A 26,049-nucleotide genomic window follows, 5' to 3' on the forward strand; every position below is an offset into this window, starting at 1 on the left:
ACAAACAGTCCTGGCATATTCGTTCTGCCAAAAAGTCGCAACCGCTCAGCACAGTCTCCTTGATGAATGTCGTGGCCAAAATGTTGAAAAACAATCTGTATCCGTTCCACATGACACACAACAGCACAAAGTGACAAAAGAAAACACAAAGACAACACAAAAACAACAACAAAAGCAAGTATACCTCCTCAGACGCCATCTTGGACTTCTATGACTTCATGAAAAATAATATGCAACATGATATATTGCAAGGCTCGTTTGTTTTTTTTTTTGTTTTTTTTTTGAGTCGAAGTTTGGCATCAGTTTTGTAAATCATTGACTTAATTTGGAAAGCAACTATAATTGAATGCAAAATTTGGCTGCGACTTGGGCTTTGAAACAGTTTATTTGAAGCATTATCACTGAACTCCTATCAACAGATTTTTATCCCCAGTCCTACTTTTCTCCGGCACATTCCTGCTAATTGTTCCTGATGACATATTTACAGTGAAAACTGTTATATCATGACCACAGATCCATTTGCGGGAATTGTTTATTAAAATCTTGGTCCAACCTGCTCTGATTAGACTTGAATGCAGGGCCCAGCGAGGCAGTCATTAGAGCCAATTAGAAGTAAAAAGCGTGAGAGTTACTGTACTGCATGCATGCATGCATGCATGCATGCCCTCCCCTTTGGCTCATCTCTTTCATTTTTTGTGTTGACATGACATTCAACTCTGTTCATTTGTACTTTAGCGATTTCAACATGCGGACGATTTGGGGCTTGCGCCAAATCTCAGTCTTAAAACGCAGTATGTTGAGTTTTGGAGATTCAGAACTCCGTGAAATAAATACTGAATTGGTTCTTTCGTTAAATGCAAAGACGGATTTCTCTGTACGATCTCATGAACACATTCTGGTAGGACAAATAGCTCATTCTGCCAGGAAGATGTAAATAAATTGCTGACTCACTATGTTCCGTGTGAGCCCGCTGACACAACATGTACAGTATGACGTCTGTGTAAGCTCTCAGTCGTACAGGAGTGGTCCATCGATGAGAAGGTTTCTTCAGCCGTCATCTGTACAAAAGTGAAGATTTCGGACGTTTCGCCTCCTATCCAAGAGGCTTCGTCAGCGAACTAAAGTCTAAAGACAGCGAACTAAAGTCTAAAGACTTTAGTTCGCTGACGAAGCCTCTTGGATAGGAGGCGAAACGTCCGAAACCTTCACTTTTGTACAGATGACGGCTGAAGAAACCTTCTCATCGATGTACAGTATGAGTACTGGTCTATTTTACTGGTGAAAAAGTCAGACAACCGACGTGATAGAAACATATCGAGGATTGCTTCCAGTAACGATTTAGAATGGCCACATGTGTGAATTGTTCTGACCAAGCCAACGTGTTTTAGAATCAGAATCAGAAAGCCTTTAATCGTCCCACAATGGGGAAATGTAGGCACATGAATTCGCAAGTGCAGGATTCTCGACTCAAACATAGTTAGAATCCAAGCAGTTATTGAAGACAATGAAAGGTTTTGTCCCTGTTATGGACACCCATATGTGCGAAAACCTTTTGACTGATACCTGGTGTGTTTCAATGACAGACTATGGCCCATGTCCTGCATGCTAGAATTTGAGAATTGGCTAGAATGGAAGAAACATCCTGTCATATACTTCCACATCTGATCCATGTTCCATCTGACGTTAACAAACTCTCTCCTTACACAGCTAATAAATTGTTCATCTTTGTTGCAATTGACGTTAAAAATTCAGTTCTAATACAATAAGCACATTCCCCGAGGAACAGCCGGAGCCTGAGAGTGATGATGGATGCTCTAATCACGAACTGAAGGTTCTACAGATCGATGGCACAGCCCAGGACTTCAGGTCCAGTCAATGTTCAGAATCAGAATCATCTTTATTGCCAAGTGTAGAACACACAGGGAATTTGTTTCCAGTCGAACTAGTATCATCATCAAAAAATTGCAAAGAGGCACTGTACAGTTCCATTTGGACTACTGTTCAAAGAGTTAATGGCTTGGGGAAAGAAGCTGTTTAAATGTCTGCTGGATTTGGTGCGCATGGATCGGTAGCGCCTGCCTGAGGGGAGTAGCTGGAAAAGGTAGTGGGCAGGGTGCAGAGGGTCCAGTAGGATTTTCCACACCCTAGTTTGGGTTCTTGCAGTGCGCAAGTCCTCGAGAGTGGGTAGGGCAGAAAGTGTTGCCGAAGCAAGCAGAATGTTGGACCCTTTCAGCTCACGTGCAACTACAAGGTGGAGAACTTTTTTTCTGAGCTTGCCCCAAGTAAGATGCAGGAAATTTCTGACGTAGTCATTAAATGTCTGACAGTAGCTGATGAAATAGAGAAGAAAGCGTTTGACCTTCCTCATCAACGGGCTCATATTCACAAAAGGAGTCCTCCACTGTTCTGTCGAGTTCACCCTCACATCCGTCCTGATTGCATATGTAGAATTCTAAGAGTTGCTGACTCTCACCATTTAGCGCTTGTGGAAATGTGGAATGAATGGAACTTGCATACTCAGGATATCTCCTCTGACTGGAATCATTTCTCAGCACTCAACTCGTGACCAGTGCAGAAGGAGGAGCTCCTCCTCTTCCTGCTTTGTTCCTGTTCAGGAAGGTGGATAGGATTAGTGCCTAATCTTTTTGATTTTTGCTCTCCAAGAAATGAAAAGAACTCTTACCCCGAAGGGCATTTCTTTCCTCTTCCCATTCCTTACTCTGCCCTTCACTTTGGATGATTTAGTCTGTCACCATTGGTTCACTTCCTTAGCTGCGGAGGTGCACCTGAGCAAGACTGGGTGGACATGGTTGCACAGTCTCCTCATTCAAACTCTGCAGAGATTGGTACATTGGGGATTGGGTCTTTGCCACCGATGGGATCTAATGTTTTATTTCAATCACATTTTAGGTTCCTAACAACACTTCGAAGGTCATAGAGGTCATTCAAAGACTTGTCTTCCAACATTTTGTAGTACTTACAAATATGGGAAAGTATGTCCAACGTTTATGAATCCTGAATATTGCTCATGTGCTAATGCATCTCACATAAGACTATTTTTAAGGTGGATTTTAGTTTGGTTCGTCATTGGTATGCCAGCTATCAGACACAAATATGTCAGTTTTTTGTTTGTATTTTTTAGGGGGGGGGGGGGGGTATTTAACCAACTATACATTTTGGAACATTGGATTTCTTTTCTGGGAATAGAGATTTAGTCTCATTAGTACTCTTTGACATTTGATTCAGCATGATTCAGACTTATCTTAGTTTTACTCCCTGGTGTTGTTCTACTATCTTTGTTACTGCTTCATTTCCTGTATATGATAGTTGTCCATGTTAAACGCTTTGTTACAGCTTCAGCTGTTGTTAAAGCGCTATAGAAATAAATATGTATTGTATAGACTTCACCAATCTCCCTATAATTAAATACTATAAACTATATATAAACTAAAAGTATTATCTATCCTAACCTAATATCAATCTTTCATTTTTTTTCCTCTCATCTCATCTCATTTTCCATACCGCTTATTCCTCATTAGGGTCGCGGGGTTTGCTGGAGCCTATCTCAGCTGTCTTCGGGCACGAGGCAGGGGACACCCTGAATTGGTTGCCAGCCAATCGCAGGGCACACAAAGACATACAACAGTCACTCTCACACTCACACCTAGGGACAATTTGGAGTGGTCAATCTGCCTGCCATGCATGTTTTTGGAGTGTGGGAGGAAACCGGAGGACCCGGAGAAAACCCACGCGGGTCCGGGGAGAACATGCAAACTCCACACAGGGAGGCCGGACCGGGACGCGAACCGGCGACCTCTGCACTGTGAAGCCGATGTGCTAACCACTCGACTACCGGGCCGCCCTTTTTTTTCCTGTGCTCTTTTAATAGTAACACTTTGTCTAGTTGACTGAAACAGCTGCATTAGTGGTAAAACTGTAGGCCGCCTTTCGCAACTGGCTTTGACTTATGTGTTCCCATCCCTTTCACTGCCACATAGTTTTTCCACACAGATTAAACAGCAACGAATTACTTCAGGTTCTTCAATATGGGACTTGGTGACAATCGTGCTGATAATTTACAACCTTTTCAATTTATGTCAAATCCCTTCAAATCAGAGGCTCTTTTTTATACTGGCCGATTTCATTCTTGTCATCTTAATGGGGTTATTAGGATTGAATTCATGGTGTGCTCTCATTTTTAGAGGAGCAGAAGCTGAAAGCAAAGTCTCTTTGTGATGCCCGAATCACGCAGCGACAGGCCAAGAGTGATGACAGCCATTTGTGCCTTCGGTCCATCTAGTAAATCTGACATGTTTTCCATTCTCCTGTGTCAGCCGTACTTTCTCCCCCGGTGCACGTGTTCCACTTGATCAAGGACTGAAAAGACGTGTTGGTGCCACCGTGAGAAAGATGTGGCTTTATTTGTTGCGCCAACACAAACGATAATTTCTGCCAGTGTGGACAACCGAGCCTGGAGGTTCTTCAGATGTTGTCTTATGGGCTTCTGATGCCACAAAAGCACTGGTGGCGTTGCCAGGGAAAACCAATTAAGAAAAACTGAAGGAACAGTTGAGAGCATCTATACTGTCACTCGTCTGGGAAATTACTGGTGCAATGTCCCAGCAGAATTATTATGTCTCGACAGCGACTGTGCCTCCGCTCAATGATAAATTCATCTAAAACATTCTGTGTTCATATCATATGCATGTCTTGCATTTGTGCTACAGTCATCGCTCAATGCTTATTCATACTTGGCTGCTCATGAACTCTTGTGAGGGATTCGCACTGAACGGGCGGCAACAAGACATTTCACGTCATCTGCCGTTTATCTGATTCCCGTTGCAGCCGCCAATGAATGCAACTGGAGCGGAACCGCAATTCATTGTTCTCCTTATACGCCTTTCAGACATTGTCATTTGCTCATTGATGTCACTTAGCTTCATGCCTTGATTGATTTCATTGACGAGCGGTCACACACTCTCTCGCACAAAAGATGTCATTTCTACACACTGGAGATATAGTATGTTTATTTATGACTGGGATTCTGCTGACAAGCCACATTGGCTTGATCGTCATTTGGGGAGGGATCAGTTGGTTGGTTTGCTACCACGGAGCTATTAGTTTTGGGGAGCAGATGGCGATTTTAGAAGAACTGAGGAAGGATATTTAAATCTTTCCATCATTGTGTGTATTACTATCCTTTAGCTGTATTTGTTCTGCTGGTTCTGGACAATGCGGATATTCTGGCTAAATATTTCAACAGAAAAAGACTGATTTGCAATTTTGATTGAAATTCATTCATTGATTTTTTTTTTTTTAGAGAGGGGGGGATCGATTGGGTTGGGTTTGTACTTGGTGAGTGCCAGCATGCCTTGTTCCCAAACAGAATGTCAGTAAATATCAGAATCAGAAAACATTTATTAGTCTCACAATGGAGAGATTCCCAATTCACAGCAGCAACATGTGATGCGCAGACTTCCTGTACCTTGTATTGCCATTGACTGCACATGTGTAAAGATGTCAGAAAATGATTGAGATTTTGGGTCAAAGTGCCGTGACACAGGCAAAATGGGGGCTTCTCAAAGTCAAGTCAAAGTCAAAGTCAGCTTTATTGTCAAATATGCTAGTATGCATGACATACAGCACAGATGAAATTACTGTCCTCTCGGACCCAGCATGCAAGGCACTTATAATTACTTTAACAAACATAAATATGAAAACGCCAATTTGCCAGGAGAGGGGGCGCTGTATTTATCAAAGGCAATGATGTCAAAGTGATCCGGTTTCTCGCAACATATTTGCATATTTTTGATAAGTAGTAATCGTTCAACCTGCTACCCACTGGCCTCAGGCCAAAAAGACTGAGTAATTCCTGCCTTGTAGGATGACAAATTCAAACTGCACCCCCATACCGCTTTTTGAGCTCGGTGCCACAGCCCGAGTGCTGTAACCGAAACCAACTCCTTTTAAAATCGTGAGAAAACTAAGAGTCGTGGTTCCTCCATGCTATGTTAAGTGTGTTTAAATGGGGATCCATGAGTCGATGCTAAAGTCTACAGACTGTGATGTGGTATCTTCATTCATGGTGTGTTGTGGCATTGGTTTGACCAGACTTTGCTTTGCTCAAAGGCACAAAACACGAACAGAGGTTTGCAATGATTTTTAAAAACTCAAAAGTGTTACTGTAGTGCAGGGGTCGGGAACCTTTTTGACTAAGAGAGCCATAAAAGTAAAATATTTAGAAATGTTTTTCAGTGAGAGCGCACACACACGCACGAAAACACGCACGCACGCGCGGCCACTTTTCAACAAAATGGAAGAATGTATTATTTAAAATAACTTTGTGACAGTACTCACATGAATGGTTTTCCGTTCCTCATTGGTAAAAATCCAGCCAAACGATAGGAATAAAGTCAACTAGCCGGGTCCACAGGCGAAGTTACTGCTAGCTAGCCTGCACACGGCTCATTAGCTTCCATACTTGCTATGTGCAATATACTTCTCGCAGAAGTATATTGATGCTAACGTTAACATGGGGCATGTTAAAATCTCACTGACATTCGGCTGTTTCATCGACGTTATTGTTTAATGGTAAATTAGAATCGCGAATCCTCCGGTGCATTCAAGCTGCAGTGTACTCGTCATTTTTTTTTTACTCGTTGGGCTCATTGAAAGGGGCGTTTCCCTGTTTCAACATGACGGCCAGTATCATCCAATCAAAATTGTGCTTTCCGCCAACTGCAGCCCCAAGAGGAAATGAATGGCGAAAAAGCGAGAATATGTATTTAATTTTATCGGCGAGCCATATGCAACCATCAAAAGAGCTATATATGGCTCGCGAGCCATAGGTCCCGACCCCTGCTGTACTGGAATTCCCGGCCCATCAGGGGCCTGCACTTTCAGCTTGCACGTGCTGCTCAATCAGCTGATTCTTTCCTGGGCCGATGACCCACTTCCCCCCTCCTCCGACACACATTTAAGAGGATCAGTTGATCCCTAGTTATCTTCATTGGCAACTATGACCGAGGGTGTCTCATTTCAACTATCGCCCACTTTCTGCGCATACTACAATGCACATCAATCAGCTCCCTTGACTTTTCTTTGCTGAACAATGTCAACAAACTTGCATTGATTGGTGCTTATTTTGTTAATACTGCGCTGCTCAGCTTGAATGTAAAATTCTAGAACAGCCGCACGTCCGAATAAATTGGCTACAAATGGCCGACTTTTTTTTTTCTTTTGTTTTTAATAGTGGTCTTGACTGAATCATTACTGTGCCACATGTTCTATATCACGTCATATCATGTCCTCGGGGGCCGCTATCCTGCATGTTTTGGATTTCTCCCTTCTCTAACGCACCAGATTCAAATGATCTGCTTTCAGCACGCTTTTCAGGAGCATCGATAACAATCATGATCATTTGAATCAGGCCTGATGGAACAGAGAATCTTCTAAAATATGCATGATAGTGTCTCAAAGTGAAACAGGGGTGATGCTCTCACTGCCCTGAAATAGACACACCCCGGCCCGCACTTTGACCAATTCCATCTCCCCAGCTGAAGCCAGCTTGTCACTTTACATCCTGCCTCTTTGAATAACACAGCCACCCTCCCTGCCCACAGCTATTATAAACACGGCTGACCACAGTGCTCCCAAATGACATCATTGCACATTTCTTCCTCCCCTGGACCTATTGTGTGCCTTCAGAGTTGCTTGTCGTGTCACTTTCTGACCAACGAGTGGCACTGTTACTCCTGAAGGCCCCCCAACGCCTGCTTCCCATGGTCTGTTTTGTCTGCTAGCAGTGGCAGGGCCTAGCTCTTATACCCGCCTCAGTTATTTATACCCGCTGTGGTATTTATCACATTTACAGACACAGCCTCTCTGAGCAAAACCACAAGAGATGCTTGTATTGCGACCATAAAGACAAGACAATAACATGCTGATTTGATAAAATTGACGTCAGCCGTTTATTCCCATGAAGGCTTTCTCATCACTGCGTTGTTAATGTCACTCACAGTGTTTACCACATTGAGTCACTTCACATGGGCATATTTTTAGATCAGACAATTGTGCTGATGTGTATTTCTGTGCCGGCGGCCGAGCTTTGGCCAGTAAGCATAAGAGTCATTTGCTGCCTGGCGAGCAAGCAAACTAAGAGGAAATTGTCACAAAAGTACAAACGGTTCCGGCACCTAATAATGGTAACAGTACACCATACATGACCTCCATATGTCTTTTATTGAGTGAGGCAGATCACATATGCATGCAATCAAGTGTAGAGCTTTGCCAGGGTTCCCGTAAAAAACAAGTTTACTGGATTGCGAGAACAAGAACACAAAAGTGGCTTGGTTGTAATGGTGAAACTCTGCTTTGTTCGCTGTGTGCACAACCAAGAAGATCCAGATAAGACAGGTCAGCGGATGTCTGAATACTGTCCATGTCCTCCAAGCAGTTCCATGCCTTCACCCAACGTGACGGGCATATGTGTTTGGAATGTGAGAGGAAACCAGAACAAACTTGCTCAATCTTCAAATGAACATGCATAAAAGTCAAGCGTGGAATTCCGATGACGTTTCATCAATCTTGCTGGTAGGCTGATATGATACTGGTGTAATGTCAATGCACTATAAAGCAATACATCTTGATTAATATTGCACTTTCATGACAGCTGGAGCTGTAACAAAGTGATTTACGCATCATGAAAGGAGTGCATGGAAAAAAAGTGAAGAACTCAAAAAGTCGCAAGCTCTTAGACTGCACCCGACCTGTGTTCAAAGCCACATCACATCTTTGTTTGAACAGTACTTCAGCCAGCGAATCCACACAAGCTTTGCTGACAAAACTTGCGAGGCAGAGGTGACACATCATTTAATTACATCTTTTTTTAGGGCTAGACTAAAAACCATATTTCCTACCAGATGCTTTTTGGGCAAATAAATGATTTGTTCTTAAGCAAAAGAATCATATTGCCCCCTCGGCGCTCCCTTCTAGACAAAGTCGTCTGTATATGCTTTTGTACCAAACTATGACATCAGTCTGTTCTAATTGTTTCCAGACCAGGCAAGGGTTTAGTTTTCCTTTCTATTTTTCATTTCTTACACATGATGTTAAACGGTGTATGATGTCAACATATACTGCGACGACTTAGCAAAATCTTGTGACCCAAGTTTCCAGGAAGCAATCAGTTTCCTCTGTCATTTCATTTGCTCTCCTTTTGTCCTGTCTGTCTTTTGTAAATCTTTGCAGTGCATGGGAAAACTCTTTTGTCTTTCTTTCTCTTGATAGCGTGACATCTGTTTGTGTCTCACTGACCCCATTGTACCTCTTTGACTTTGTGCAATGTGTCATGCGTCCGACTCGGAAAAGAACGGAGGACTTCAGAACTTGTGGAGCGTGATGGAGTAGGAGCAGAAAAGCAGAACGACCATATGTATTGAGTTGAAGAAATGGTGTTTTATGAGCAGCGAGAGGGCCTCTGCTTGGAATTTTCAATGACATCATTCTACAGCGGAGAAGCATGCGGGCTGAGCCCATGAGATGGAGTGGGCCGTCACCAGACTGATGACGAGATGGGATCGTAACACAAGAGATCTCGAGGCAGCCACAGGATTCCACTGGATTGGATCCTAGATTTGTCATTGCCAATAGAATACAGCACTTTTACCTTGGATTTTTCAAATTGGACCATTTTAGCTGAGCTCTCCAAATACAATTTTGCTAATGAAACACTTGTAATACTCTCACGGCTTCTAAATGTCCAAATGAGGCTCTGATAGTTCTGATCTCCTTTCCACACAAACGTTGCTGCTTCTCTGATCCCGCTAGTCTTTTAGGATTGCAACACTCGCACCAACACAGCTATCATCACATACATATCGGAAAAATCATGACATAACTCCTTCTAACAAACCGTCATCTTAAATCTATTTTGTTCCCTATCGGTCTGTTTTGTTTCCCATTACTCAGGAGGAAAGAGATTTTTGTTGCGCCAGTGGCCGTATTACAAGTAGAATCTGTAAGTTGACTCTCCGAAGCTCGAGCATTAGCAGCTGAAGGCACCCGTGAGCACGGCCGGGATTCCAAACCGAAATAGATCAGTCGACCAGTCATGCCCATGGTCATTCTTCATAATTGTGACTCCTTTGACGAACCGTCTCTGTCTGCCTGGTTGCCTCTAATGAAAGAACACCGGCATCTGTCGGTATGAACTTTTACGATAAACCTCTCCTTCCAGTGTCCTGTGTCATTTGTGATGAGACAGAAAATATCCCCCCCTTCTCTCAGAGGGCTTATTAGTCTTCAACCCTGTCTGCAAAACAGACTCAGTTGAAGGGTCAACTGCAAGCGTGACGCTGGTCTGAAATGGAACTGGGAGCTTGTTGGTGGTTAATAACATCTAGGAAATTGGTCAGGAGGTAAAACAATGACATTTTTTTTAGTTCACGTCACTCCATGGTCTTGTGAGGATCCATTAATAGAAGTGCTGTCTTCAGTCTTAACTCACTGAAAGATCAGCTAACAGAACATTTGTGGCAGCCTCTCTTCAAACTATTCCTTTCCTGTTTATGTACTCCACTCATTTGTTCTGAAATCACTGTCCTAGCTCCAACTCTTGTCTGTCTTTTTTCGATTTGCTGATAACACTCCGGAACAATGTGATTTTCTTACATCCTTTGCCTCTGGGTCATTTTTGTGTCCCTTGACAGCAGGATGAGTGTTTCACAATGTTTTTTTTCCATCCTCTTCTTTCTGGTTCTACCCAGCTACACTAACCGTCCTACCCCCACCCCTCTCACCACACAGCCCGCCCTCTTCCAGAGTGCTTGGGGTCTGGCAAAAACCCACACTCCCCTGTGTCCAAGCCTCCGCCCCCCTCACACTCTTTGCAGCCCGGCACAACTAGAACACAGTGGAAGAAAGCGCTAACCAAAAACGCTCCACTTGTCTGTCAGATATGATTACAGCCTGTCACTTAGCACTTAGCATGTCCGCCTACCTTCAACTGAGAGCATTTTGCCAGACCAAGTGATGGGACTGACGGCGTGTGAGGATGCAACCAACAATCACAGATGACGCTTTGGAGAGGTTTTTGTCAATTTGAGAGTGTTTCTAGGCATCCATAAAGTACACTGGAAGCTAGGGAGGAACCACTAATGTCGGCTGCCGTGTCTTGCTAGTTGGTGGTCAGCATGTGGTGTTTGCAGTGCAACTCCGAGAAGACTCAGTCCCTCCTGGAGCTGGAGCTGAATGGCTGGTAAGAGTCACAGGAGACTTACAAATGAGAGCGTGTTTGTTTTGGGTCTGTTTGTGTATGTGTCCGTGGGGGTCGGTGTGGGGTGGGCTATGTGGTAAATGCATGAATGTTTTGTCAATGGATGAGGTTGAGCTCACCCATAAAGGTCTATTTATTAAACAGCAGAGAGACGCCTTGTGTGTGGTGTCCTGCACTTAGTTGCCCACAATCCGCATCATAGTTTAGCAGTCTACAGCTTCTGTTGAAATAGAGTTGCAGTGCACTTGAAATGTTCTCTCTGAGTCACTTAATGTCATCAAAATGTATTACTTCCCACTGTACCAACTATCAGTGATATTTTGTACAGAGGTACCCCTCACTCTCCTGCCCCCGTTTTGAAGGGCATTCCTGTGATGTGTTGCGGCCCTCCCGCTTCCCGGTCTCTGCTCCCTTTATAAAAACAATATTTTAAAAACTATTACAGAAAAACCGGATCCTCAAGGGAAGTTGTTGAGTACACACAAGAGGGTGGTTGGTCTTACTGGAAGACAATGGTATTGACTCGTTGGCTGTTGTCGTGTTTTGTGTCGAGACATGACAGCAGAGAGGAGGAGGAGGGCCGCCTTAATTCAGACAGAATGAGGTCTGGAAATATACAAGGGAGCCATATTGATTTGCGATGACTTTTACTCCTGTAAGCACAGCCCAGTTTGCACACTCTGTCACAGTTTGTCACTGTGGTTTTGTTTCAAGCAGCATTGAAGTACCCCAAACTCAAAACCATCATCCGCCAGTTGGAGATTCCGTCGACCGGCCCAGAAGATCTCTGCAAATATTCATGGTTCGGCATTCTCAAATGTAGCTATTTGCAAGTTTTTCTTGAGCGAACTTATTCTCCTTTATTCATGAAGGTTGAAAAACACTTATTTGTGACTTTCTGTCATGTGTCATTGGAAAAAGCACGCCATCCGGATGTGCAGTCTCGTGTTTTTCAAAACTGAATTGCCCTGGGTGAGAAACTACCTAGACTTTACCATCAGCACCTCATTGTCCACCGAGCTGTATTTCTTCATCACTTGAACATCTACTTACAAACTTTGTAGCTGGATGGCTGAGTCTGGAGGGTTGTCTCCATAGCTGCAACATTTAGCTTAGCATGTAAACCGCCTTTAATTCACCCTTAAAAAAAATAATTCCAAGTTGGTTTTGCCTGGTGTTCCGTTTGCAGCATATTTGACCAGGGCATTCATTGAAGGAGATTATCGGTGCGTGCTTTTTAGTACCTCTACATGCAGCGTATTTGCAATATCACTATTCTATTGAGCGTAGAATGAATGACAATGTTGTTGGACTGTTGCGGTGGTGTAGTTTAGAGGAACTGGGATGAGAACATAGCCTCAAAGGAGATTTGCATCTGGATTAAAATCAATGCAGAAAGGAGTGGGGAGAGTGGGGTAAAAAGGTCATCAACTAAATTGGCCAAATTTAAGCAATCTTTCACACAGGCGAAACATTTATTTTCATGTGTACGAGTTGATGAACGAGTAAAGTTTAACAAGATATGTGTTCTATGTACATAGTGTGCCAGTTACTTCCAAATTAAGAGCACTTCTCTGTGGAATACTATCTTTGATTGTTTGGTGTGCTTTTATATTTAAAGCCTGACTTTTACCATCAAGTTTTTTGCACTACTGGTGCCGAAGTGTTGCCGAGGAGACCCACTTGCCAAGGGTCTTGTTGCCTTAAGTCATATTTTGCCGCGGGCCACATTGTAGTTATGGTTTCCTCTCGAGGGCCGTTATGAATTTGGGGAACCCATTAGAATGTTTAAATCCCTTCAAATATTACATATAGAGCACACAGCAAATTAATGAATACCTCGTTTTCAAATCTGAAGTCAAGAATAATGACTTTTATTGTGGTTGACATACAAAAATATGACATTTTGGCTCAGATTTTAGCAATCATCATGGAATTTAACAAGTTTGATTTGCTTTCGCGGGCCGAAAAAAATGATGTGGCGGGCCGGATTTGGCCCGCGGGCCTTGACTTTGACACCTGTGCCTTACGTTGTGAATAAACGTTATACCATAGGCTGGGCCATTTTACCTATTAAATTGGTATATGAAATATTCAAAAATATCATTTTTGATTGAACAAGGAAGAAGCTTTGATATGTGTTTTGGAAAAAGACGAGGTTAACACAATACGTGGTCGGATTTGGAATACAGTGATTCCCCGGTTTACGAACGCTTTAGCGAACAAACTTTTTGATTTACGAACGTTAAATACGCGAGAATATAATCTTGGCATATGAACTATTTTTCGGGAAACACACGGAGCGCCACAATGAGTGATGTGTCGTTCACGAACGAGCCGGTTCATGGATCTCCTAAAATGGTAGCCTGATTATTTTTTCTCTACTCCCCACCCCCAGTCTTCGGTTAAAGCCGCACATGATTGGTTAAGATACGTGGTAGAGGAGGGAGGAGACACACGCAGCAGTGAGCGGGGGGAGGGGTTCCAGAAACAGAAACACACACACACGAAAGGAAAACGACAGAGCTTGAAACAAAAAAACAAAAGTGAAAAAACCAAACATGAAATGGTGAGGAAATGGATTGAAAACAGTGAAATTTGGACTTGTAACTTTATTGATAGTTCAAAGGCGGAGTGTAGACTGCAAGGTTAAAATATCCCAAATAGCCAGCACCAGCCATCTGTACAATTTGAAGAGAACATACAAGCAAGGGAACCAGCTATTAATGAAGTTACTAGTGTGTCTGCCTGCATCTGTTGCTGTTGCAATATCACAACTTCTAAGATGTACAACCCAGAGCTCCTTGAGACACTTTATGCAAAAAGCTATCCATTCCATCAAGCCATCAATGACCATCACAAAGGTAAATAAAACGACTTTATTATACCGTACAGTTTATTTATTTATGTACAATACCATAGCACATTTATTTTACATAAAATAAGGTATATTGTGTGTAGTTTTAAGGCTTATTTAGTTGAAAATTATGTTTTATAGGGACCTGGGAGAAGATTATTCTCATTTTAATGGTTTCCCATGGGAAATTAATGTTTGAAATACACACTTTTCGCCTTACACACACTTTCTGGGAAGCAATTAAGTTTGTAAGCCAAGCTATATTTTTCTGCCTTTGGGATATTCAACGTTTGACATTCCAGTCAGTGTTGGTACCTCTGGTAATTACAGGAAACATATGGACATATAGTAGGCCAATGTCGAAGCCTTTCTATTTTAATTACAGCAGATTGGTCGGGAAAAGTCGTGGTCATATGGTTTGAAACATGGCGTTTGTCCTTTCATGTTAAACATCTGCTCATGCCCCGAGTCAAGTCCATTGCACTTATTAAAACCAAGCTCGTATGTATCGATTTTACAGTTGTACAGTTTACAATAAGATGAAACAGTACTTCAAAGCCTTTTGATGTGGGGGACAGTCCCACACAGACACATACAAGCCGGGGAGGCTGGAAGACAGTTTGTGATTTGTGGAGAATGCAAAGCCCACAGCTTTTGAACCCAAATGTTTTATGATGCACTTGTCAACTTTGTAACAAGCGCCCACTGAGCGACTGGCAGGCTGTTGGATGGTGCAGCATCCCGGTTTGCAGCCGTGCCAAACGGCAACCTGCTCGTTTTAGAGCATTTGGGATCGAAAAATTCCATGAACACCAACCGTTGAACCGTTGGTTGGCCATTTGGCTACCACACGACCACAGCTCCAGCACCTATGATGTTCCTGTGTGGTCCTACTACCTTCTACCTGACAAATGCATTCCCCTTCATGTTTACTTGTGAGGGTTGCTGCATACATCTGTATTTATGAGCCCTGTGCAGAGCGAGAACATCTGCTTTTGTTGTCTTTGAAACACATGTCGTCTGTGCGTGTGCAACGAGAGCTGTGATATTGAGGTGTTGCCAAATATCATGGAAAAATGTCTTGGGTGAACAGACCGATGAGGAAGCCAGCGGGACTGGATTACACTGGAATACTGTCTGCTGCTTTTGGGTTATTACTCAGTCTACTTTTAACCTGAGTCAATTTGTGCCCCCTCCAGGAAAGCATGATGCACTTCCTTAGCAACCCAGACTGACGCCCGCATGCCATTTGACTATCTGGAAATCATAATGTTTAGCTATTTACACTATTTTCTTGACTCTTTAAATTGTGAGGGAGGGGGGAAATAAAACTGATAGGGGACATTTTCCAGACTACAATTACTGCTGTTTATGAATACCAATCAACATTTGATCAGATTGCATATTAAAACATATTTAGTCAAGAGAAGGAAGTTCAGCTGATTCAACCCACTGCTTCTTCATTTGAGCGGCAGCATCCCACGGCAGTCTGCTCTTCATTAACCTTCCTCTATTCCCAGACCTCCTATAGATGTGACTGTGTTTCCGGGATGGAGGAATGTTTCTCCCAATGGCCCAACTCGGGAATAGGCTGAGGGATGTGCAAGTTTTTTTTTTTTTTTTTTTTGGAGGGGGGGGCAAGGGGAGGTTTAAAACTGCCCTCCTCGATCCCTCAATCCAGTTGCTGCAAATCACTGCCAGCTGAGCTGCTTATCCATGCCGACATTGGCGCTGGAGCACCCGCTGGATAAAAGCCATCAGAGAATCGCACGGCACTGTGTGGATGTCTTTTTCCCCTCTATGCTGGACGGAGACTTCATATTTCTTTAATATTTTAATGTTGATTTATGTGTTTCAAGAGTTTTCCAAAGTATAGAGCAAAAATGGAGACTCTGGATTATTATCCGGCTCCTTTACTGTAAATTCCCACCCTCTTTCTCTCTCAACATTCATTTTACTCCAGTGCAGCCTTCCGGCATGCTGCAAGCAGTTCCCTTTTTTTCCTCCACTTTTCACTACTCTAAGCTACTGACTTCATAGACTGTGCTTTACCCCACCCCAGCACCCCCAACACAAAACTGAAGGAAATATGTTTCTTAGCCACAAAAAACACACCTAATGAACTCACACTTTTCAATGTTCTCAATCTTTATTGTCCTATTTTTGAAAATGATTAACATAAGCCACCAGCTCCCACAGAGATTGCTCTGCAAAGCACTTCAAATTTTTCAAAATAACCTCAGACGACCAGCTTTGTGCATACACTACAAATGTAGTTTGGGTTGATCATATGTATTTGTCACTTCTTTTGCTGCTGGCCATGCGTTTGATTACTTTCCACACTTTTCCTGTTGTTTGAGATCTGAAAATAGGTGTTGGCCGCTCAGCCAATTGTCATTGAATGAATACAAGGATAAATTCTTATGTATTCTATACACACCGGGTCAGGTTTCCATCAGGGTGATGAGTATTCTGTGTGTTCCAATGTTGATTTAATACTCCCTAATAGAAACAATAGTGATCAAACTTATGCAAATACTATTTAACTGTTGCTATTTTAACTCATTCACTGCCATTCACAAATGTATTGAGGAATTGAAAATATGATGTAGAGCGCCATTCCCGAATTTTGTTTTTTTCTTTCTTGGGTGCCGATTAAGCGCTGGCCAGACCTCTGGCAGTGTTTTTCCCTTCCTCAAGGGGGCAACATTTCTTTTTTCCATGTTAGCACTTTGTTCCAGCTTCAGCTGTTGTTAAAACGCTATATAAACTAATGTGTATATATTGCGTTGTATTTTGGACAGCTGCCTTCATTTAAAGCTCATATAACTCCAGACCCATATAATTTATGAAATAACTCTTTTATTCTGATGGAAGAAGAGTGTCTTCAGTTTGTTACGCTGCATTGAATGTTTATGTAGTCCTAAAACTCAATATTCTGTGGGTCCTGAAATTCGAGTGACAATAGACAAAAACCCTGGCACTGGAGTGGACACATTTTTGCACATGTCTGGCAGTGAATTAGATAAAATGGTTTTGAGTCACTTTTTTCATAGTTTCTACTTAAATCAGTGAGTTATTGTTTTAGTTGTATACTGTTAAAATTGAGCATTCCACTTTGCCCAATGGGTGAGACATTTTGGCCTTTCAACTCGTGTTTACTCACAGATAACGCGAACATTTTGTAAATTGATGTGCCTCGCTCAGTTTCGCAGCAGAGTTCATTTTTTTTTTGTCCCTGAATAGGTTTCTTTTGACAGCAAGTTGTTATGGTGCCATGTTGAAGTCAGGCTGACGCATAAAGGAAGTGGTTGTGTACGCTGTGCGGGTGTGTCGAGTCACAGCTCAAATGCATTTGCTTACCAATGAACAGGGGCCGCTCTGTAGCCCGCAGCGGAAGAAATGCCAACGTGTGCCCGCTCAAGACACATTGTAGCTGCCTGCAGAAGTCGTATTTGCTCTGTCGTTGTATATAAAAGTGGACTTTGAGACAAGTGCCTCAGCTGTGTGACGTTGCTCCGGCAAACATCGTGCAACTCCCTCCGCTCACTGATTGGCCCCCTGAGCTGACATAAAGGGAAGTTTCCTGGAGCAATCTGTGTACTCTGGACCTGACTCTGCTGAAAGAATGGTAGACAAGATGTGGAGGAAGAGTTGGCATTTTATAGAAAATAGAATATCTTTTCGAAATAAACAGCTGCCTTGTGATTCAGCTGAGTGTAAGAGTGAGTGAGTAACCACTGATTTTTTTTTCTTCACTTTAACGCCTACCGCATCCAGTGAGCTCGTCGGCTGTCTTTCAATTTGTTTTTAGTTTGATTGTTTCTGTAACAATGATGCAAGGCCATTGTCTTATTTCTATGACATATAATTAAAAACAATGTTGAGACGTACCTGTCTCTAACGTCTCCCAAAATTCAAAATTAGAATTGTATACTCTGTCATTATTTGTCCACGAGAATTTGAAGGGAGTTGCACGCCATACTGTCTTTTATGGCATAACACTTGCATTATTCAGCTATTTTCACCCGTTAAACATGACAGTTGTGTGAATGTTGTGGAGTAAAGTTTCCCCATCCCTTTTTTTTTGTTACAGTGTGGAAGGGGATGGACGGTCCAGTGAGACTGGCCCTTCTCTAGATCCAGGAGCGGGATTTGGGCCAAGTCCGGTGACTCACGGGTCAGCCATCAGTCCTGATCGTTTTGAAAGCTCCCTCTATAGCCACGGGGTCCAGCCTGGCCCTCAGAGACCCCGTCGGCCTAAGCTCCAGCACTCACAGTCCATCCTTCGCAAGCAGGCGGAGGAAGAGGCCATCAAGCGCTCTCGCTCGCTCTCGGAGAGCTATGAGCTCTCCGCCGACCTTCAGGATAAGCAGGTATTGGTCATATGAACTTTGTGGACCATGCATTCCAAAGACACATAAGATCAAGAAAAACCCAAATTCACTATGTTCTGTCTCCTCTTCAGGTGGAGATGCTGGAGCGCAAATATGGCGGGCGATTCATAACGCGGCACGCGGCTCGCACAATCCAAACCGCCTTCCGCCAGTATCAGATGAACAAGAATTTTGAACGTCTCAGGAGCTCTATGTCTGAGAACCGCATGTCCAGACGCATTGTTCTCTCCAACATGAGGATGCAGTTGTCATTTGAGGGTGCAGAGAAAGTGCACAGCTCCTACTTTGAAGGGAGGCAGGTGTCCATGACAGAGGACGGTGCCCCGCTGTCCATGTTGCAGTCAGAATGTGGGGATATACAGGTCCACCAGCAGGCCAATATGGCATCTCATCCGCCGCCACAGGGTGATCTGACAGATGCCATCACAGAACTGGAGGACGCCTTTTCCAGGCAGGTCAAATCCCTGGCCGAGTCGATAGATGACGCGCTGAACTGCCGCAGCCTTCAGGGGGATGAAGGTCTGGATCCTGAGGTGGAGAGGGAGGTTCCCTATCAGGTCAAGTCCCACTGCAGGGCAGCTGGACACATTCGCGATGACTCGATGGCATCCTATAGCGACGTTACTCTGTTCATTGACGAGGACGACATGTCACCTCCCATTGCTCTGTCGAGGGCGGGAGAGCAGGCCCCCGGCACAGAATCAGACTTGCGCTTGCGGTCAGTTAACTCCTCCCAGGATTACTGGCCTATCGACCCGAAAGATGAGGGTCGTGACACGGACACGAGCTGCCGCAGCACTCCTTCTCTGGAGTGCCAAGAGCAGCGTCTGAGAATGGACCACCTTCCTTTGTTGACGATAGAACCTCCTAGCGACAGCTCCGCCGAGTTAAGCGATCGCTCCGAACGGGGCTCGGTCAAAAGGCCGCCGGTGTACGAGGCGCACGGCCACATTGTCACATCATCCCAGGCGAGCCCCAAACATATTTCCCACGGACCTCCGCCGCGAGCGCCGTCACGCGATGACGACGCACCTCTCCGTCACCGCCACCGGCAGCTCGAGAGTCACCTAGCTATCAATGGCTCAGCCAATCGTCAGAGCAAGTCCGAGTCTGACTTTTCGGATGGGGACAACGACAGCATCAACAGCACATCCAACTCCAATGACACGATCAACTGTAGCTCTGAATCCTCGTCGAGGGACAGCCTGCGAGAGCAGACGCTCAGCAAGCAGACCTACCACAAAGAGACTCGTAACAGCTGGGATTCGCCCATCTTCAGCAACGATGTGATTCGCAAGAGACATTACCGCATCGGCTTGAATCTCTTCAACAAGTAAGAATTAGTCACAATTACTTTCTAAGAGAAGCGTTTGGATTTACGTCGGAAATGGAAATTGTATCATAGTGACACCATATATTGCAAGCGGCACGTTTCTTTCATTTGAACACCTGCACACTATATTTGGGAATGGATTTCAAGTATTAATATATTTTCCTCTTATCAGGAAGCCAGAGAAGGGCATCCAATACTTGACCGAGAGGGGCTTCATCCCTGACACACCGGTTGGTGTGGCTCATTTCTTGCTGCAAAGGAAAGGCCTGAGCAGGCAGATGATCGGCGAGTTCCTCGGAAATAGACAGAAACAGTTCAACAGGGATGTTTTGGAGTGAGTATGACACTTATATCTACATCACACCAGGGATGCAATGCCATGATGTACATTGGTTCAATAAATAACAGACATATGCACATATTTTGCCCGTTTTTAAAATGGCATTTTGGTTCAAAATCTTGAGGGAGTGTGTGGTCCTGATGAAAAATTGTGTCCACCTTCGTTATTCCAATTGCCTGTCCAGGACTGATCACCAATCAACGACACTACCTGATATCTATCGACAGATAATTCGATTAGATTAGATTAGATTAGATTAGATTAGATTAGATTAGATTAGATTAGATTAGATTAGCCTTTATTTGTCTCACAATGGAGACATTTACATTCCTCAGCAGCAAAAACAAAATACAGGAGCTTCGCCATCTTGAAGTCAAAAACAAAATAACAAATAATGTGAAACAACACAAAAGACACAGGCAGTCGTTCAATCTTAAGCACTCTGTGCACCATCTTTGTTGTATAAAGCAGTTCTAGATAACAAAGGAGAGAATCAAAGCGTCCTTTTCACCAGTAGACCACGTCTGCTACAAGCTAAATGTTGAAAGCAAACATGAAGTTATAGCATCCACTGACGAAAAGAGATTGTCTCACTTCTACTGTCCTACGTAAATTCATTTCAATTCCAAGCCGCGTCATCCGCTATCACCAATCAACGACACTAGCTGATATCTATCGACAGTCAAGGATCTTCAATGAATCACGCAAGAGTGTCCGTCCAATATGGGTGCACTGCACTCTACTACTTTGCTGCCCAATACAGTAAATATAAAAGCGTAATAAATATTTTCAAGATCAAAAATTGGACTATTTTTCAGTTCAACTGGCGGTCTCAGAAATCATATGATTTCAGTAACTAAGTAAAGACCAACAGTCATGCTCATGTGACCTTCTCTTTTACAAACATGGCGTTGTTTTGCACAAAATAACGCAATCCGAGTGATAGTTATGCGAGACTGTTGTAATATGTTATTTTGCTTTGTGGTCTGCATAATCTTGTCTATTTTGCCCTCTATCTCTCTGTTTGTGTGCTGTGTAGCTGTGTGGTAGATGAAATGGACTTCCAGAGCATGGAGCTGGATGAAGCCCTCAGGAAGTTTCAGAACCATATTCGTGTCCAGGGAGAAGCCCAGAAGGTGGAACGACTCATTGAAGCCTTCAGGTACACGATGGCACAGCATTTTGCATCTGCACATTTTGATGACAAATATATCCTCTTCACACTGTGGATGAGCTTTGTGTTGACCTGCACTAAAATCCTGTGCATAATACAAATCCATCCATCCATTTTCTGATCGGCTTATACTCACAAGGATCACATGCGTGCTGGAGCCTTCCTAGCGGTCTTTGAGTAAGAGGTGTGGGGCACCCCAAACTGCGCCGACGGCCTTGCACCAACGGCCTATTTTCAGTGGTCTTTGAAACTGCCATTCTTGCTATTGGAATATGGGAGGAAACCAAAGCTGTTGAATGACTTTTCAAAAGCAGTTTATCAGACATTAGGGACTTTGAAGCTGTCATTCTGGCACAGCTGCCATTTCAAGTGAATGCTTTTTAACAAACTATGCTTTCTCAAATCTGCTTTTTTTTACACAAATGACCATATATTACACAGTATTGGTTGAGCACAGTTTAACTCATTCGCTGCCATTCCCGAATTTATTCGGGAATTGAAAAGTGTGACGTGGAGCGCCATTCCCGAATTTGTTCAGGTTTTGCTTTTTCATGCTTGGGTGCCGATAAAGTTCTCACTATGGCCTCTAGCAATGGTTTTTCTTTTCCACAAGGGGTCAGCATTCCCCCTATTTACATTTTAGCGCTTTGTTACAGCTTCAGCTGTTGTTAAAGCGCGATATAAATCAATGTGTATTGTATAGTATTTTGTACAGCCACCCCCATTTCAAGCTCATCTAACTCCAGACCTATATAACTTAGGAATTAACTCTTTTTTTCTGATGAAATAAGAGAGTCTAAGGTTTATAACGCTGTATTGAATGTTTATATAGTCCTAAAACTTCATATTCTGTGGGTGCTGCAGTTTGAGTGAAAATGACAAAAACCTGGCACTGGAGTGGACACATTTTAGCACATTGTCTGGCAGTGAATGAGTTAATCAGCTGTGCAATTGCTGCATATCTTCAAATTAAGAAAATCCAATGGATTCATTGTCACCTGTTGTTCCTCCTCTGGAACGATAAATAAATACTTTTTTATGCAAACAAGGAACGATTGGTGGCACATTCTTCCTATTCCCCTTAAAGGACAACCGACGTCTCCGGACTAGTTGTGTCCATAATTTGTAAAATGTCTTCAAATGACTTCTGCTGAGCGTATTTTACAAAGATTCCACCGCATATAGCTATATTTTACGTTTTAAGACTTGCGCTGAATATTCCGGAAGTCTTGTTTTTGAGTTGGTGACGTGTCCTCACCCTACGTCACTGAAGGAACGCCCCTGACCGAAAAAAGGACACATTATAGCAGTCCTTCCATCACGTCAATGCATTTTGCTGTACTTTGGTCTGAAAACTTCGTGTAGGACCAAAAAGAGTCAGAAGAGGGCGACAAAGCTCCATGTAAGGAATTAATCAGCCTGTGCGGGCTTTGTCGCCATTTTCTGCCTTTTTGTGTGCGGCATTTCCCACCCCTGATGCCTCAAAATGACACGGAATAAATTCTTTAATCAATTGCAAACATGTATGCTTTCTTCTTCAGAAATATTTGAATCATATTCATAACTGGATGAGTAACCAGAAAGCATATTCTCCGAATCTGAAGCCATTGTTTTGATTCTCCAGCAAGGCTTGTCTTGGGGTGACATCACGAACAACGGGGCGGGACCTTCTGAAACTGGCCACTTCCGGGTTCATTTTGTTGATTTTGGACACTTTAAGTCATTTTTATTGGTGTTTTGCATTTGACTAAAAATATCATGCTGCGTGTTTTGGGTATTTTAGATGCTATAAAACGTTTTTCTGATGTCAGTTAAGAAACAAAAAAGTGATGTTGGTTATCCTTTAAGCAACATTTCCTCACAATATTTCCTCACAATTTGCATCATTTCCCTCGACATGAAGTAATCCCGGACCATGTCATGTTGTCCCTCCAGCCAACGTTACTGCATCTGCAACCCGACGGTGGTGCGGCAGTTTCGGAACCCGGATACGATTTTCATCCTGGCCTTCGCCATCATCCTCCTCAACACAGATATGTACAGCCCCAATGTCAAACCTGAGAGGAAGATGAAGCTGGAGGATTTCATAAAGAATTTAAGAGGTAAAAGAAAAGCACAGGTACTGTATTTTCTGGTGAATAAGGCGCACCCAAAATCCCTTAATTTTCTTCAAAAGATGACCCTGCGTATAAGGTGCTCCTTATATTTGCTATGATGCTTGAGGGACCTGAGTTTGAAAGGTCTAGCAAATTCATTGTGCTAGTCACTCCATGCACGGTTAAGTTTTTCCAAATAAACATTTTAGTTGCTTAAGTCACTAAGGATCATTTATCGCATTTCATTCCTAATTCCTCCTGTCAGTGACTGTACAACTGTGGTTCTTTTCTGTGACAGGCGTGGATGATGGGGAGGATATACCCAGGGAAACCCTGGTTGGAATCTATGAGAGGATCCGAAAGCGAGAACTCAAGACCAATGAAGACCACGTGTCACAGGTCCAGAAGGTTGAGAAGCTCATTGTTGGGAAGAAACCAGTGAGTAGCAAAGTCAAGGCTGTCAGTTCAAGAAACAAAAACATAGGTCGGGCTTCAGATCAGCAAGGCAATTTTATAGAATTACTTTGCGTTTATGGTTTATCTAAATTTCTCCTCAAATTGAAGTACATTTTTTTTGGATCAGAGTAGGTAAATAAAGACGCAACCGGGGTACCTTCACAGTCAAAGCCCTTCAGAGATATCACCATCTGTTTTTGTCCAATTAAAACTCATGCATGTTCTCATCCGTACCTCGAGGCGAGAACACTTTTAAACGGCTCCACTGCCACGAGTGGCGTATTGAAGTGACTCACCAGCCAGTTGTCATTTCATTTTGGTGTATTAACGATCAACGTTCCTGCCCCTAGGTTGCGTTTCCAAATGATGACGCAGACCACGGTTGTCATTGGCATGCAACAGTGTGAATAAATAACGCAGCCTCTGGGAGAGCTCTTTTACGAAGCATTTGGTTTCCAGTGGGATCAAATCAGCTCCAGCAGCAGCAACAACTAGATGAGCTGAAACTAATCACTCATCGCGCTTAGTGGCAGGATCGTCCCAGGAGCACGCTAGCATACAAATCTGTTTTGGAATTGTTATGAATATGAATAATATGATAATCATCAAATACCACATGCTGAGTACCGTTATGGGTGGTCTTTTTGTTTTGGGTCCACCATTTTCACACACTCCTTTGTGTCTTGCTGCAAATTCTGGATACAAAAAGCACAGGTTTCTCTCGATGCATACGGTTTCAAGCCAGCAAGTTGTAGAAATGAGCATACTATAAGGAGATTATGTTCTGATGCTATTAACATTTTTTTTCTTTTAGATTGGATCACTTCATCATGGCCTGGGATGTGTAAGTTGCCCAAACAAAATCTACACTGGTCACACTAAAGAGGGGATCACACACTGTCTCTGCTCCATTAAAGGGTTGTTTTTGCGATCAATTGTGATTTCTTGGCCATGCCATGTCTGCACGCAATAATATTATTAATATTTTTATTACAAAATTGTACTGTAAACAATAGACACTAAAAATAAATTATTTTGGTTTTTTTTACCAATCACCACAGCCTGAATGGATTAAAAAAGGCTGAAGTGACAACATGGCTGGAAGAGAATGTGATTTTTTTAGGACAGTCTCATGTTGAATTTTTTTAAAATCATAATTTCACATTTGAATATTCCTGAGATTTTGGCGCTAACATCCCGAGAAATCCTGATAATTCATTAATTTCTTCAAAATGTTGTTGTCGTCCCGCAGTCACAGGGGAAGAGGGAATATCTATCCAACTGTTATGCGTTTGACTATAAATGGAACATTAATTCCACTGTATGTCAAATTAAATAGAACATAGACGTTAAAATTTAAACAGTGCATATACTGTCCACGCAAAGCTTGTACGATGCAAAGATGTCCGGTTGTCGTCGTTTACCGATCTAGAACGACGGACATCATCAACATAATGCTCTCCAAGCCCCGCATTATAGTAGCCTGTGGGACTGCTCTAAAAATAGCTCGGCAGTTACGAGATGCAAGCTGTGTTGTAGGAGTGATCATTTGAAAAATGTAATGCTCGGAGAGATTTTAAGGAAAAAAAGTATTGAATCATCCCGTTTCCCACTTTGCAAAATTGTTGGGAATTGTGAGAACTCCTTAACTCATTCACTGCCAGACATGTACAAACATGTGTCCACTCCATTGCCAGGATTTTTGTCATTGTCACTCAAATTCCAGAACCCACAGAATATTTAGTTTTCGGACTCCATAAACATTCAATGCATCGAAAGAAATCTTAGACTCTGTTCTTTCATCAGAAAAAAATAATTAATTCTTAAAATATATGGGTCTGGAGTTATATAAGCTTGAAATGAGGGCAGCTGTCCAAAATACAATGCAATACATACATCTTGGTTTATTTAGCACTTTAACAACAGCTGAAGCTGGAACAAAGCTCCAACATGGAAAAAAGAGGAAATGCTAGACGTCTGGCCTGCACTTTCTCGGCACCCAAGCAAGAAAAAACAAAACCCGAACAAATTCACGAATGGTGTCATATTTTCAATTCCCGAACAAATTCATAAATGAGTTGAGATGATCCGAATCTCAGCAATTTTTGGTCATGGGATATA

The 26,049-nt window shown here is 42.9% G+C and overlaps 1 protein-coding gene and 2 long non-coding RNA genes across 12 annotated transcripts in view; 1 reads left to right on the forward strand and 2 right to left on the reverse strand.

Moving 5' to 3' along the window:
• Positions 1-26,049, forward strand: part of iqsec1b (IQ motif and Sec7 domain ArfGEF 1b) — a 133,435-nt gene that overhangs the window by 93,712 nt on the left and 13,674 nt on the right. For 7 of the 10 annotated variants that reach the window (XM_088994510.1, XM_088994430.1, XM_088994440.1 and 4 more), the window contains 7 exons: positions 18,229-18,508; positions 18,601-19,862; positions 20,035-20,196; positions 21,242-21,364; positions 23,312-23,478; positions 23,771-23,910; positions 24,743-24,772. In XM_088994510.1, coding sequence (XP_088850636.1) covers positions 18,229-18,508; positions 18,601-19,862; positions 20,035-20,196; positions 21,242-21,364; positions 23,312-23,478; positions 23,771-23,910; positions 24,743-24,772 — 2,164 coding nt within the window. Of the gene's footprint in view, positions 1-10,888; positions 11,258-17,748; positions 17,862-18,228; positions 18,509-18,600; positions 19,863-20,034; positions 20,197-21,241; positions 21,365-23,311; positions 23,479-23,770; positions 23,911-24,742; positions 24,773-26,049 lie in introns of those variants that run through there. The other 3 variants (XM_088994501.1, XM_088994493.1, XM_088994466.1) reach the window with 3 other exon arrangements.
• Positions 1,285-17,747, reverse strand: LOC148902988 (uncharacterized). Its single transcript, XR_016114715.1, has 3 exons — positions 17,496-17,747; positions 2,684-2,834; positions 1,285-2,607 (listed from the first exon to the last, which is right to left on the reverse strand). It is a non-coding gene; the product is annotated as an uncharacterized LOC148902988 (long non-coding RNA).
• On the reverse strand, positions 21,263-22,800 carry LOC148902989 (uncharacterized). The gene is made up of 3 exons (XR_016114716.1): positions 22,375-22,800; positions 21,513-21,638; positions 21,263-21,390 (listed from the first exon to the last, which is right to left on the reverse strand). It is a non-coding gene; the product is annotated as an uncharacterized LOC148902989 (long non-coding RNA).

The sequence above is a fragment of the Hippocampus bargibanti genome, linkage group LG01, assembly GCF_051943395.1.
Source record: "Hippocampus bargibanti isolate YZ-2025 linkage group LG01, ASM5194339v1, whole genome shotgun sequence".
NCBI classification, from domain to species: domain Eukaryota; kingdom Metazoa; phylum Chordata; class Actinopteri; order Syngnathiformes; family Syngnathidae; genus Hippocampus; species Hippocampus bargibanti.